This window comes from Hordeum vulgare, chromosome 5H (genome assembly GCF_904849725.1).
Source record: "Hordeum vulgare subsp. vulgare chromosome 5H, MorexV3_pseudomolecules_assembly, whole genome shotgun sequence".
NCBI lineage: Eukaryota > Viridiplantae > Streptophyta > Magnoliopsida > Poales > Poaceae > Hordeum > Hordeum vulgare.
In genome coordinates this window covers 432,050,638-432,066,024 of record NC_058522.1, presented here as the reverse complement: position 1 = coordinate 432,066,024, position 15,387 = coordinate 432,050,638, and the positions used below count along the sequence as shown (strand labels likewise).

At 45.0% G+C, this 15,387-nt stretch overlaps 2 protein-coding genes across 2 annotated transcripts; both read left to right on the top strand.

The window, feature by feature from the left end:
* Positions 1-6,472: 6,472 nt before the first annotated feature.
* On the top strand, positions 6,473-10,028 carry LOC123397503 (probable polygalacturonase). Its single transcript, XM_045092032.1, has 5 exons — positions 6,473-7,378; positions 7,713-7,833; positions 8,432-8,680; positions 8,912-9,065; positions 9,269-10,028. The coding sequence occupies exons 1-5, from the start codon at positions 6,836-6,838 to the stop codon at positions 9,792-9,794; spliced, it is 1,593 nt and encodes a 530-aa protein (XP_044947967.1). The 5' UTR covers positions 6,473-6,835; the 3' UTR covers positions 9,795-10,028.
* A 781-nt stretch (positions 10,029-10,809) lies between these two features.
* LOC123397504 (photosystem I chlorophyll a/b-binding protein 6, chloroplastic-like) lies at positions 10,810-12,286 on the top strand. The gene is made up of 4 exons (XM_045092033.1): positions 10,810-10,921; positions 11,004-11,201; positions 11,311-11,863; positions 11,976-12,286. The coding sequence occupies exons 1-4, from the start codon at positions 10,869-10,871 to the stop codon at positions 11,991-11,993; spliced, it is 822 nt and encodes a 273-aa protein (XP_044947968.1). The 5' UTR covers positions 10,810-10,868; the 3' UTR covers positions 11,994-12,286.
* Positions 12,287-15,387: the final 3,101 nt, after the last annotated feature.

Below are 15,387 nucleotides of genomic sequence, written 5' to 3'. Positions count from 1 at the left end.
GGTTTGGTGGGAGGGAGTCCTTCCCTTCCTTCCCACCTCCTCTTTTTTTTCTCTTTTCTCTTGATTTTCTCTTCTTGGCGCATAGGGCCCTTTTGGGCTGTCCCACCAGCCAACTAAGGGCTGGTGGGCCACCCTCAAGGCCTATGGGCTTCCCCGAGGTGGGTTGCCCCCCCCCCCCGGTGAACTCCCGGAACCCATTCGTCATTCCCGGTACATTCCCGGTAACTCCGAAAACCTTCCGGTAATCAAATGAGGTCATCCTATATATCAATCTTCGTTTCCGAACCATTCCGGAAACCCTCGTGACGTCCGTGATCTCATCCGGGACTCCGAACAACATTCGGTAACCAACCATATAACTCAAATACGCATAAAACAACGTCGAACCTTAAGTGTGCAGACCCTGCGGGTTCGAGAACTATGTAGACATGACCCGAGAGACTCCTCGGTCAATATCCAATAGCGGGACCTGGATGGCCATATTGGATCCTACATATTCTACGAAGATCTTATCGTTTGAACCTCAGTGCCAAGGATTCATATAACCCCGTATGTCATTCCCTTTGTCCTTCGGTATGTTACTTGCCCGAGATTTGATCGTCAGTATCCGCATACCTATTTCAATCTCGTTTACCGGCAAGTCTCTTTACTCGTTCCGTAATACAAGATCCCGCAACTTACACTAAGTCACATTGCTTGCAAGGCTTGTGTGTGATGTTGTATTACCGAGTGGGCCCCGAGATACCTCTCCGTCACACGGAGTGACAAATCCCAGTCTTGATCCATACTAACTCAACTAACACCTTCGGAGATACATGTAGAGCATCTTTATAGTCACCCAGTTACGTTGCGACGTTTGATACACGCAAAGTATTCCTCCGGTGTCAGTGAGTTATATGATCTCATGGTCATAGGAATAAATACTTGACACACATAAAACAGTAGCAACAAAATGACACGATCAACATGCTACGTCTATTAGTTTGGGTCTAGTCCATCACGTGATTCTCCTAATGACGTGATCCAGTTATCAAGCAACAACATCTTGTTCATAATCAGAAGACACTGACTATCTTTGATCAACTGGCTAGCCAACTAGAGGCTTGCTAGGGACGGTGTTTTGTCTATGTATCCACACATGTAAATGAGTCTTCATTCAATACAATTATAGCATGGATAATAAACGATTATCTTGATACAGGAATTATAATAATAACTATATTTATTATTGCCTCTAGGGCATAATTCCAACAGCTAATGCATAGTCATTTCGACTAATATCATTGAAGATCCAACCCACCAAGAAATGATGAGCCAGTCCTTGGGGGCTACTAATTGCTCTTATAAAAAATTCAAAGTAACCCGAAGCTTGGGGGCTACAACATATGATGTTTTTCTTTTCAAAAGGAGAAGTACATGTAAGTCCCGAGTCGTTGTAGGGAGACAACCCAACACTTGGGGCTACACTACTCAGATCAAATTTTCTAGAAGTCCCAAGTCGATGTAGTCACACATAAACTTCTTCCCTAATGGATAGTTCGTGCCATCGAAGACTGGACATGCAACAGAGACCTTGATTATCCCTGCAGTCAACATAGCTAAAACTCCAGGTGGTTAAACCGAAACACATGACAAGGGAGTAGCTTGCTCTGATACCAATTGGAAGTGCTAGTTATTGACTATAGGGGGCTGAATAGGCGATTTTTTAATGATTTTTTTGAAACATTAAATGTATTCAAAGTAAGCGGAAGTGATACATGATCACGTAGGGATAAAAATAAATGATTTAAGCCTAGCATGCAATACTAGGAAGACATTCAAACATATAGAGCATAGTCATCATGCACACTAATAGGGGCGGAGCTAGGAGTGGGCCAAGCCCCGGGCCCCAGGCTTACTACAGTGTCGTAACAGTACCGCTACAGTGGACGAGATGGTATACTCAACACTACGACAATTCATAATGCCCCCAAGCCCACCCCCACCCCCCTGCCTGTGTCCTGGATCTGCCACTGCACACTAAGATGTATCAAAGATAAACTTAGGTAGTGTGAAGATAAATGACAGTTAGGAATGTCTTAGGTGAATCTCTTTGAGTTGAGATGATCAAGCAATGGCTTCACATTACAATATAGTAAGTAAGAGAGTGAAAGATAGAACCAGTAGCTCGATGAAGACACGTGCTTTGTTGGACCAGTTCCAGTTGCTGTGACAATTGTACGTCTAGTTGAGAGGCTTAGACCTCGTCTTCACCTTGATCCCCTTGAGTTGAGGTCTCTCAAACCATTCCCAATCACTCAGGTAATTCTTCAGGGGAGACTTCTAAAAACCCATACAAACTTGGTCCCCGACAATCCATAATTACTCTTGGATTTTTCTAGATCATGATCACCCGTCAATCCACAATGACTCTTGGATGCGCTAGACCTTGATGCCTAACCACCTTGAAGATCACAATCTTCAAGTATAATAAGTCTTCAGTTCTCTCATAATAGAACGACTTCGGTAATGCTAAAACTCTTTGTCTCTAGGTGTTTGGGTTTGTCCTCGCATGATAGTTCTCTCTCAATGTATTCGAGGTGGGTTTCTCCAAAATGACAATAGCCGTATCTAACCCCGAATAGCCACCAACTTATGGTGGAGGGGCTGGGCTATTTATGTTGAAGGCTTCAATTTCCCACTCCCGGAGCAAAGTATCCCCGACGAAATTGCTCCATCGAAGAGCAAAAGTGTTTCTGTCCAGGTTCCGCCTCAAGACATTGGTGTTTCGTCCCAAAAGTGATCTCTTGATTTTTTTTCTAGGCTAAATGACACCATATAGGATAAGGGGGCCACGAAGACCTGTCAAGGGTCCTACAAGCTCGAATGGCGCGCCCTAGGAGGGCGCCACCTCTTTCGATTCTAGCACATGTAGTTACAATTGTTGGGATCATCGTGGTCCTCCATCCCTATGGCGCCATCGATCTAACTGAATGTTGCACCATCGCCATTTCCCTGGTCATCGGCCTTGTCCCGGGTGTTGTTGTCACCAGATGTGTAGTAATGGTGTTGTTGTTGCTGGCAGTTCCCTTACCTACGCGTTTAGAGTGCTTCCTGCTTCGTGTGCGTTTGGAGGTTTCCCTCCCCCACATCATCCTTGGGGGTATCCACCATGTAGACATCATAGGTGGAGGTTGAAGTCCAATTGCCGGTGTTTGATGACGTGGTGCAAGACAAACCGCCGACATATTCATCCATGTCGGTGGCCTCCTCGGAGGCGTAGTCCAATATGTTAGTTAAATCATCGGTTGTAGTGAATAAGCAGGTGGTAGGTGGGACATAAATTCCCTCACATCGGCTTTACATCCGATCTAGTCGTAGACCGAAGTCTGATCGTTTGAAATCCCAAGGTTCTGGATTCGGTCCAACATCTCATTTAAAAGAAAGAGGTATGCAGGGGACATCTGTTGACAGTAGGTGGGACTAAATTGCAATATGCTCGATGAAGGGCGCGATATGACTACAGTGCATGGATCATCCATGGCGAGAGCCTGGTCTATTCCAAAGATATCGTATCCGAACTCGTGGTTGGCTCTAAGGTGTGACTTGATCCGCAATTCGGTTCCGAGGCCAGGTTCGAGGTTAAGGCCACTGTGTCCGTGGTTCTCAAGACAATTTGGTGCTAGTCCAAAGAGAGCGAGATCACCATGGGAATCGGTGGTATACTCGAGACTCCCAAGTCCGATGATATGATCTAGGGTGAAGCTTTCAAACAGCTGAGGCGTCCGACTAGATCAGCGTGAAGGGCAATGTTGCTGAATGCGAATAGTTGGCCGGGAACAAAGATATCACGACAACTGATATTGCTATGGAACTGAAGATGATCCATCGATCTTCTTTGAGCACACAACGAGACCTACATGACCCACCAATGTCGGTGCTAAAAACGACGGATCATGGGTAGGGGTTCCCAAGCTGTTGATCTAGGAACAATGGTAACGGGGGCGAAGGGAGACGATTTTTACCCAAGTTCGGCCCCCCTCAAAGAGGTAAAACCCTATGTCCTGCTTTGATTGTATTGATGTGATGGAGTACATAGTACAAGATGACCTACCTCGAGATCGTATGATTGTGTTCTAAACCCTACGGTGGATAATCATGTCCCTAAAGACCTAACCCCACGACTTATATATGCATCGGGGGCACCTAGGTTACACCAATGGTCGGTAGCCAACACCCTGGCTATAGAGAAGTCCTTGAAGTACATGCCAAGTCTTCGGAGGTTTCCATCTCACTTACGCCAGGGTTCACAGCTTCAGTCATCCTTCCTTTTAATGATCGGCGGGCCTCACAGGCTAGTACCCCTTAGTCGAGGACATCGTTAAGTGTCACATCAACATTTTACATATAATAATAGGCTTACAGTGAATTATCCGAATTGCCCTAACTCCCTACCATTTCCTTCTTTCCAATTTAAAGACCTTATATTATTAATTTTTTGCCCCCCATCTTTTTACTCCGCACATGATAATTTTTCTAAAGTTAAACTTTGTAAAGTTGACCAATTTTACAGAAAAAATATCAACATTCACAATATGAAATCAATATCATTAGACACCCCATGAATTTAACTTTCATGCAAACTTTAACAAAATATGACTTCACACAAAAATCTTATATGGGGAGTAAAAAGGACCAAAGGGAGTGTTTCTAAGACTCATTGTTTTGGGAATATGCATATATAGCTATGTTCATATTTAGTTATGCCATTTTTTCAATGTAAAATCCACCAATGCATGAAGGAGTAAGAGGACCATGCTAACGTTGTCTACACTTTATTATTTCCTCCTTAACCCATGTAATCTGTAAGATGATCCCAATAAATCAAAAATATCTCATAGGATCCGAATCGATGTTAGTCTTCCATGGATCTTCTTGAATCTAGTCCTTGTTTGTGTGTCTACGGGTAGTCTAAGAACTAAATGTATTTTTTTGTTACTACTAGTTTTTTGTACTGACAAGATAGAAGAAGAATAGACCAAAAGTTGTTTCAAACAAGAACATCTCTAGCAGATCTAGTAAAATCTTATACTGAATAGTTGTTTCAAGGTATTTTGTAAAACATTTTTACAGTATGGCGCGTGCCCCGCTAGAATAGACCCCGTAAAAGTTCGCTTTACGTCGGACCCCCTATGAACTACTGCTGTGTCATAACTCCTCCTCGTGCTCTTTTGTAGGTGTCTCTCATCGCTCCCATCTCATCGCCATGTTGACTCGGGAGTAGTGCTTTAGAAGTAGCAAGCGAGCCACCGCCTAACCCTTTAAATGGCGGACAAGGAGCCCATCATGGAGCGCCCCATTGTGGAGGAGGAAGGTAAGGACTCCGCCGCCGCGGCCACCACCACCCATCAGCGATTAGGAGGACATTGGTGCCGTGGTCGCCCCATCATGCGGCTCAATGAGGCCCACCTTGCAATGGTGTCCCGCGACCATGCCTTCACCAGCCACTGCATCGGACGACCAGGTCCACTCCTAGTGAGGCGCCGGAGGCGCGCACGACCTCCAAGAGACTGCTATGGTGGAGTGATGCCCCTACTTGGCCGACGTCGTGGAGCCTCCTGCTCGCGTGCCTCCTTATCCGCCTCCTCCCGCCGAAGCTCCGACACTGCAGTGTATAGGCCGTTCAACACCGCGGGAGTGATTTCTGCTGAAGTTTCACTCCCGCCAACCATTTTCGTATGATAGAGGAAACCGAAAAGGACAGGGCAAAACTGGGAATCTAACGTACAAGGGTTTCTTTTTTAGGGGGTTGGATTTGTTTCCCTTTTTACAGCGAGCAAGATTTTTTTTTTCTGGCACCGGCCGTTCTGTGGGATCTGAAACGATTTTTTTCCGCTCAAAAGCGTAAAAGAATAGTTATTTTACATTTCAGGTCTTTACGGGATCTGCTAGAGATGCTTAAAAACACTCGAAAAGACGAAAAAGAGGGAATACTTCTTAGAGCATCTCCAATAGATGATATAGATGTAAAATAACTAACTTTTACATCTCCGAGTTTTAAAAACGCACCTCCAACAAATAATATAGATGTAAAAAAACTGACATCACCTGCTTCAAGTGATGTAAAATACAATACTTGGACATATCTAACTGCTGGAGATGTAAACCCAGATGCAAAATGTCTAGCCACGCACCAACCCAACCTACGTGAAATCCCCCCTTCCCCGACTGACCGACTACTTTGATCTACCGCCGCAACGTCAATCAACCGTCACCGGACCAGCCGTCGCTCCGTCGCCCAAGGCAGGACAAACCGTTTTGCACGATCTAAAATGAACATTTTGCGTTCAAAACCATAAAAGAACGATTATTTTACAGTTTATGGTTTTTAAGGGATCATATGTTCTTAAAACCCCGAAAAAGAGGAAGTGGAGGGAGCAGTACTTCAGCATCAGCGGAAGCGTAGACAGCAACAGACAGAGCCACGGCAACTGGAGTCAGTCAATCCGACGGCCCGCACGGGCTGACGGCAGTACGCAGGGTGGGCTATTCGGTCATTCCGCCGTCTCGCTGGCCGTCGTCGTGGTTCCTCCTCCAACCCCACGGCCGAGGCGGAAGCACTCACCACCGCGCTCAAGTGCCAGTGACCTCACCGCCTCCCGCCCTTTTTAAACTAGTGCTCCCGAGGTCCGGCTCACCACCGCCGCGCTCCCGCTTCCTCCCCCACCCCCATGGGCAGCAAAACCCTAGTAGTAGCCCCCAGACAGAGGCACCAACCGGTTGGTACTGCGCGGCGTAGCACGTAGATCCCGCCCCCGCCCCCGCCCCGCCCCCGCCCCCGCGACGACCGGATCCGATGGCGGAGATCGCCGTCGGCGTCTCCTCCCCGCGCGCCTCCGTCGCCGCCGCCGCCGCAGCGGCGGCGGCGTCGGCCTCCGCCGGGCCGGCCGTGCTGTCCTCCCCGCGCGCCGCGCTAAGCCGCGGGGCGCACCAGTTTCACCACCGGCGGTGGGCGCCGCCGACGATCTCGCCGTCCTACAGGGCGTACCTGGTCGCGCTCTGGCTCGTCGGCTTCGTGCTCGTCTTCCTGTGGCAGAACACCTCCATGGGCCGCCTGCGGCTCTACAACCGGCCCCCCATGCCCAAGCGCGCGCCGTCCGCCGCAGCGATGGGGCAGTGGGTGGCCTCGCCGCCGGTGTACGACTTGAGGGAGTTTGGGGGCGTCGGGGACGGGCGGACGCTCAACACGGCGGCCTTCGAGGGCGCGGTGGCGGCCATCTCGGAGAGGGGCGGTGGGAGGCTCACCGTGCCTGCTGGCCGGTGGCTCACTGCGCCGTTTAACCTCACCAGCCACATGACGCTCTTCCTCGCTGCTGGCGCTGAGATCCTGGGGGTCCAGGTGAGGAATTTCAGCTGCACTCTCCATCTGCTTGCTTAATTTCACAGTACAAGTTTTGACAAGGTTGTATGACCAGTCATAAGTGTAGTCGTGGTATAGTTAAATCATTAAACCATATAATGAATTAATGACTCACATTACCACTAGAATGACACTGTTCCTGTCCACTCATGCTTAGGCTGTAAATAAATTACAGTGATGTCATTTTGTTTCAACCTCAGAGAAAGTTGAACTAGGATGTTGTTACTTATCGTTTGGCTGTAACTTTTACAGTTTGGTGCATTTTCTTCCAATAAGTCAACATTGACAGCTTATTGCGTTGCTTACATGTAAGGATGAAAGATACTGGCCATTGATGTCTCCATTACCATCATATGGATATGGAAGAGAGCACAAGGGACCTCGATATGGGAGCCTCATACATGGTCAAGACCTGAAGGATGTAATTATAACTGGTAGGTAATATTGTATGTTTCCTCTTGTTGCATTTTGACTCTCATGATAGTGAACTTTATGTTTTTTCTGTGTATGCTTACTTGCTTAGTTCATTTCAATGCTTAATTATTACTTTTAAATTTCTGGTTGCATTCTGAAATTAAAGCAAGGAAAAGCAAAATGTTGGCTGCTATCATATTGTGGCGTGTGTGGACTTTAACTTTAAGGTGGAAGTGTGTTGGAGGATCCTATATTATGAGACCTCCTTTAACACACTAATTGCTAAACGTAGGAACAGAAGTGAAATTGGAAAAATGAAGTATCAGAATTTGTGACCACCTGTCTTATAAAATCATCATAATTCCCAGTGTGGAAGTATGTTGGACGATCCTATGTTATGAGGCCTCCTTCTAGCTATTTGGAATATAAGACCAACGGTTTTGTTTGTTATTCATATGAAGATATTGTTACCTCTTACCAGAATAACCATGAATGCGTGTAGCCATGATTGTAATGTGCTAATTTAATTGCTAAATATTCTTTCTATCACCTATTTGTCCTGAAATTTGTCAGACATTTAGTTAGTTGAGACTCATCATGTGTTTATCTGTCTAATAGGTCACAATGGCACTATAAATGGACAAGGCCAAAGTTGGTGGATCAAATTTCGCAAGAAGCTCCTCAATCACACCAGGGGTCCTCTTGTTCAGCTCATGCGGTCAAGTAACATTATTATTTCTAACATCACATTGCGTGATTCTCCCTTCTGGACACTTCATGTATACGACTGCAAGAATGTTACAATCTCGGGAACTACTATCCTGGCTCCAATTGTTGGGGCTCCAAACACTGATGGGATAGATCCAGGTCATTTTTCAACTTCTGCGGTTTACTTGATTCCTGAGCTCTTATTCTTTCCAGCCACTGCTTACATTGTTCAATGACCGGATAACAGTTTAGCCTCATTATGTTCATTGACAATATGAACCCTGCAACTTTGTATTTCCATGTTACCTTTGTTTCTTAATTTCTTTTCATATGATTCGGAACATTTTATACTCCATTCAGATTCTCAGTTACTCTTTACTGCTTATGCAGATTCTTGTGAAAATGTGATGATTGAAAATTGCTATATTTCTGTTGGTGATGACGGAGTAGCTATAAAGAGTGGTTGGGATCAATATGGAATTGCTTATGGGCGTCCATCTACTAACATCACTATTCGCAATGTCATAATCCGCTCCATGGTCAGGTAATTCATTTGTTTTGGTTCACTGCATTAGCCTATATGTTAATTTATCAGTTGAGCGATTTGTTAACTTGAATGGTGAATAAGAAAGTTAATGCCAAACAAGAAGCTTTTCATGTACAATTGAATTTCTCTCAAATCATTATCAGTCAAAGTTTGCCAGATCAGTTTGTTTACATGTTTAATCTATTTTCCCTTCTGGACAGTGCTGGCGTGTCTATAGGAAGCGAGATGTCTGGTGGTGTCTCAAACGTTTTGGTAGAGAATGTCCACATTTGGAGTTCGCGGCGAGGTGTGAGGATAAAGACTGCCCCTGGAAGAGGGGCCTATGTAAACAACATTGTCTACAGAAACATAACCCTAGAAAATGTCCGTGTTGGCATCGTGATAAAGACCGACTATAATGAGCACCCAGATGAACTGTTCGACCCGAAGGCTGTTCCTGTTGTCGGTAACATCTCTTATACGTCAATCCATGGGCAAAGGGTGCGGGTACCCGTCAGGATACAAGGGAGCGCGGAGATCCCTGTGAGGAATGTTACTTTCCATGATATGTCAGTTGGCATACTTGACAAGAAGCACCATGTTTTCCAGTGCTCCTTCGTCCAGGGGCAGGTGATCGGCTATGTTTTCCCTGTGCCCTGCAAGAACCTGGACCTGTACAATGAGCGGCGCGAGATGGTTAAACAATCGACACTGCAGAACATTTCTGATATCGACTACAGTTTCTGACACGGCGGTTTCAAGGTCTCACTGTACTATTTAGGAGTATCCAGTGATCAGCTTAGTCTTGTTTTACTGCATACACAGGAAATTTTGTTTGTAGCTGTTTACACCTCCCTCTGTCTCAGGCGTGTATTTAAAGAGGCCAAGACTTGTCTATACTGTGTCATAGAATGGTGCATCTGTTTTCACATTTCATCCCTGTATTTCTACACATCAATTAAACGATTAAAACTTCACTAACAACAATTAAACTTTTTTCTTTGGTTTGCAAAGCCTGTCAAAATGTCTAAAAATAGCGGCACTACAGCTATACAGGCAAAACACCTTGTCTCTTGTGGAACAAATCTTATTATGCTAGTCTTTTGGTGAAGCAGTGGCAGCACAACTTCTTTTGGTTTGATTTTCTCTTTGGCTTTCAAATTATATATGGAAAAGGCAGGGGAGTATTCTTATTTTCTTTCGCAGCATGCTCTCTGATTTACGGATTCACAGGGGGTGAGAACTGAGGATCAACTTTTTTTTTGTGAGGGAGGCGAGAACCTAGCTTATTGACTGAGAAAGACAAAGGTTTGTGACACTAAGTAGTGTCTTTCAAATGTAATATAAATAAAGTGTCTTTTATGTCAGGCGTCAGTAGTATATACATATGATAGAAAGGAACTGAACAAGTATCTTGTGATTTTTTTTTTCCATTGTCAAACAGTTCTAGTCTGTCTATTTTTATTTATTTATTATTAGGGGAGTAGTCTGTCAAACTTCTTTTTTCACAGCAGAAAAGTCTTTCAAGTTAGTTTCCTTCAGTGACATTGAGAAAGCTGTGAGCAACGAACGGGCATCCTTTTTCTTTTTTTTCAGCGTAAACGAACGGGGATCCAAGTTAGAAGAAGCCCACGGGCCAGTTTGTACGATGGCAAAAACCTCACAGTTGGCCCGTAATAAAAAAAAATCGCAGTTGGCACCTGGCGCCCCATCATTGGCTGGCGGTCGATGAGTGCAGCGCCCTCTCCCTCCCTATCCTCAGCTCCAAGCAGATAACCCACCCGCGGGCGCAGTGCAATTTCCGCCCCTCTCTCCATTCCCATGGCGACTCCTCTGCCCACCGGCTCATTCGCAGCATGCAGCCTCCGACCAAGGTAATCACCGACACTCCGATTAGTCCCTGTCCGATACATCTGGGTTTTTTGCTGAACTTTCCGCATGTTCTGGTCGAGCCAGTATCCGGGCGTTGCATGCCTCGAAGCCGCCGCTGCAGACTGCTGGCGCGGCAGCGGCAGCGTGCGCTCCCGTCCGGCGGGGCGGTAGCCACCGTACCGGCGCGACGAAGAGCAGCCTGTCCACGGTGTGCGAGCCCCTGGGGCCCGACAGGCCCGTCTGGTTCCCCGGCACCGCCCCTCCGCCGTGGCTCGACGGCAGGTAACCAAACCAATTCATTCCAATATTGAATATTCCATCATGCATCTTTCGTGGAGAGTACTGGATTTCATTTCGTCTCTGGCATTCCGGTGTTGCCATTTCCCTTCAGCCTTCCGGGAGACTTCGGGTTTGATCCTCTGGGGTTCGGATCGGAGCCGGAGTCGCTGCGGTGGTTCGCGCAGGCGGAGCTGATGCACGGGCGGTGGGCGATGCTGGCGGTGGCCGGCATCCTGATCCCTGAGATCCTACAGAAATGGGGCTTCATGGAGGAGTTCTCCTGGTACACGGCCGGCGAGCGCGAGTACTTCGCGGACCCGTGGACGCTCTTCGTGACCCAGATGGCGCTCATGGGGTGGGTGGAGGGCCGGCGGTGGATGGACTACCTCAACCCGGGCTCCGTCGACATCGAGCCGCGGTTCCCCAACCGCAAGAACCCCACCCCGGACGTGGGGTACCCGGGCGGGTTGTGGTTCGACTGGGGCAACTGGGGCCGCGGCTCGCCGGAGCCCGTCATGGTGCTCCGCACCAAGGAGATCAAGAACGGCCGCCTCGCCATGCTCGCCTTCGTCGGCTTCTGGTTCCAGGCCGTCTACACCGGCCAGGGCCCCCTCGACAACCTCTTCGCCCACCTCGCCGACCCCGGCCACTGCAACATCTTCTCGGTACGTACATGCAGATACATGCTCGGTTGCTCAAGTCTCCATCGCCAGTATAGTTTTGCTTCTGTGGTTCTCATGCAGAACATCTTATGTCAAGTGACCACTGTGCATGCAGGCATTCACGTCCCACTGATCGCGGCAGAGTGGCGAACGGTGTTGCTAAACAAGAAGGTTTTTGCCGTGAACCTGAGCACTTTGGCTTTGGGGGTGTCATCTTGCCCTTTGGAAAATGTGAATATTGCAGTGCACCCGCAGCGGGAAATGGGCCGGGGAAGATGCTTACTGGTACATGTCTGTGTAATGAAATACTCCAACTTGGGCCAGAACAAAATTCTACTCCTACTAGTACTACCACAGACCAAGCAGTAACATCAGAATCGCACAGCTGTTATACTTCTTGATACGCGTAATTTTCTCCTTGGTTAACCCTGGACACCTATTTCTATGACCTTCAATAGAAAACTGACAGCGTCAGATAGCTTGCCACAAACCCAGGGCCAGAGGCAGCGTGTGCAGTGTATGTAAAACAAAAGGAAGAAGGGTGTGATCGATGCAGGCAATGCGCGCCGCTCGAGTATGTTATGCTACCTCCGCTTGAGCCGTGAGCTCATTTAGAAACTCTTACCGAGCTATCATGTCTTCCTTTGAGCTACACGCGATGCGTCAATGCTCTGCGCTGGTCTTTTAAGCCCAATTATGTGAAAATAAAATACGAGAGGATACAGCTGGTGCTCTTAAGAAGCATAGTGTCCACGGCTCCTCATGACCACATGACCTCACCTCATGTTGTCCTAGAGATTTGCAATCTTGGTTGTATTACTTCCCCCGTCTCAGTTTACAAGTCCGGCACATGTATCTAGGTCGTCAAATTAATCAACTTAATAAGAGGCATATATAACAAAAAATATATCATTAGAAACTTTAGATGTTTTATTTTTTAATGATATAATTTTTATATTAAACAATATATTTTATATAAGTAAAATTGATGATCTAGGTACACGTGCATGTCTTTTAAACTGTGACGGATGGAGTACAAGAAATTAAGAAAGGAACAAACGGTTAATGCTCCATCAATTTCGAATCTCCTCTTTGCCTATGACTATTTGATCCTTATGCGATCGAATGTTATGAATGCAGAGGCGTTGAAATCAGTATTGGATTTTTATTGGTCGTGTTTGGATCCATGGGTTAGAGTTAGAGTTGGTTAGGTTGAACTGAACTAACCCCAAAACATCCAAACAAGAGGGTTAGAATTGGTTAGATGCATCTAACCCATCCAAAAGAATTAACCCACCCAACAGGTGCTTATATGGGTTAGAGTTAGGTGGGGCCCAAGAAAAGTTAGTTTTCCCTCTACCTCCACCACACAAATCCTGGTTAAAGGAGCCAAATGATTGGAAAAAGTGCATTTGTTGGCAATCTAACTCTGCCATCCAAACACCTCTTTGGTTAAAGTTAGTTCAACGTTAGTCCAAGGTTAGAATCTAACTCTAACCTCTATCCGAGTTAGAGTATTCAAACAGGACCATTGTGCCGCATCGCGACAAATGGTGCATTGAAAAATCTAGTATATTTTTTTAGTCCCAATACAAAGCCGAAAGACAAGTTTTAAATTTATACAATTCTAAATGTCGTGACTGAAGCTCTCAATGATAAATATTTTAGTATGCTTGTAAATGTGGGTATGGACAAAAGTGATTCTTTCCAATTCATTATTGATTGAATAATTATGAAAATTAGTGGATGGAAAAAAGGTTATCCGCCAGAGGCAAGGAATTTTTGCTCAAATTGGTCGTACAAGCTATCCTAACTTATGCCATGTCCATCTTTAAAATTCCTAATTTATTTTGCAAAGGAATCATTGACGCGGTGTCATAATGTTAGTGGGGTGACGAGTAAAATTAGAAGAGAATGCGTTGAATGGTGTGGTGGAAGATCTGTGTCCCAAAAGACCAAGAAAGTATGGGTTTCCGAGATATACATGTTTAAGTTTGGCTTTGTTAGCCAAGCAAGCACGACGTCTTCTTGACAACCCCGATTCTGTATGTGCCACGACCTTGAGAGCTAAAATAAAAGCAAACTTTATACACAACGCTTCAAGAAAACCACATATCATGTGATAAATAAAAACATAGCTCCAAGTGACATACCAATAGAATGGAGACGAAAGAGGGGATGTCTTCTGGGGCATCCCCAAGCTTAGATGCTTGGGTCTTTCTTGAATATTACCTTGGGGTGCCTTAGGAATCCCCAATCTTAGGGTCTTGTCGCTCCTTATTCCTTCATCCATCGTTGTCTCACCCAAAACTTGAAAACTTCAGCACACAAAACTCAGTAGAAACCTCGTGAGATCCGTTAGTATAATAGGCAAATCATAAACTTTAGGTACTGTTATAAATTGATTCATATTTAATTATTGCATAACATACTGTATTCTAACTTCTTCATGACTTATACCCCTCAATATAATGCATATTATCATCAAAACAAGAAAACTATGCAAGCAAAAACAAAATCTATCTAAAATGAAACATTCTGTAGTGATCAACACTAAAACCATACTTCTGTAAATCCGAAAATTCTGAAAAATTAGGGAAACTGTGAAATTTGTATGTCAATTATGTGTAAGAAATTCATATTAAAAAGACGTTCCAGTAAAATGAGAAAAATTCCGCACTGGGAGTAAAAGTTTTGTTTTTGCACAGGATCAGTTCTACTATCATCCAAATCATTCCAAAGGCTTTACTTGGCACAAACACTAATCGAAACATAAAAGCACAAACATTACAGTCACAATAATCATGTCAACACACTAGGACAGATGGTAAAACAAAAATTTAAGATAACTATTGGGTTGCCTGCCAACAAGCGATATCGTTTTACGTCCCTAGCTAGGCAGAGTGCATTGTATCACGTGTTGTCATCCCCCATATCTAGCTCCTCAATCATAGAACCATGCTTTCTAGTAATTAATAGAGGAGTCTTGATGATAGGTTCCTTTATCATGTTTATAAATTTGGGATGCACACTAATCATTTTAAGATCTTCGTTTCTTTATTAGGTCTCACACGTGCATGCTTAAGAAAATACATAACTTTGGGATTTTTATTGGGAGCAGTCCTAGTGTTAGTTTTAATGGAGGTAAAGGCAAAACTCATTATATCAATGGCTTCCTCAATTTTATCAATTGTAGCAAGACCTTGCTCCATCCTCTCATTAATTATTCTATCGTTCTCTTTTAGTGTTTTCAAAGTAATCCCTACCTCTCATCCAAATTGAGTAATATGATTGTGAATATTTTTATCTAAATACTCAATGTGTTCTATGATAGGCATTTCATTTTCAATATTTTCTAGCCTTTTCATAACATGCTCCAAAGTCAATGTTGTTTCAGTAATAGTAATAGGTGGTGATCCCACTATATTTTCCATGGCATTGAAAGCATCTGAAGTACAACTCATTAAGAAATTACCACCATTAATAGTATGAAGCACAAATCTATACGAAGTAGTAATACACACATA

Bases quoted from the DNA above. Each gene is read 5' to 3' on its own strand.
- LOC123397503 (XM_045092032.1), top strand. From the start codon at position 6,836: ATGGCGGAGATCGCCGTCGGCGTCTCCTCCCCGCGCGCCTCCGTCGCC. The intron at 7,379-7,712 runs GTGAGGAATTTC...CTTACATGTAAG, and splicing joins CTGAGATCCTGGGGGTCCAG to GATGAAAGATACTGGCCATT. The intron at 7,834-8,431 runs GTAGGTAATATT...TCTGTCTAATAG, and splicing joins GAAGGATGTAATTATAACTG to GTCACAATGGCACTATAAAT.
- LOC123397504 (XM_045092033.1), top strand. From the start codon at position 10,869: ATGGCGACTCCTCTGCCCACCGGCTCATTCGCAGCATGCAGCCTCCGA. The intron at 10,922-11,003 runs GTAATCACCGAC...TGGTCGAGCCAG, and splicing joins GCATGCAGCCTCCGACCAAG to TATCCGGGCGTTGCATGCCT. The intron at 11,202-11,310 runs GTAACCAAACCA...ATTTCCCTTCAG, and splicing joins CCGCCGTGGCTCGACGGCAG to CCTTCCGGGAGACTTCGGGT.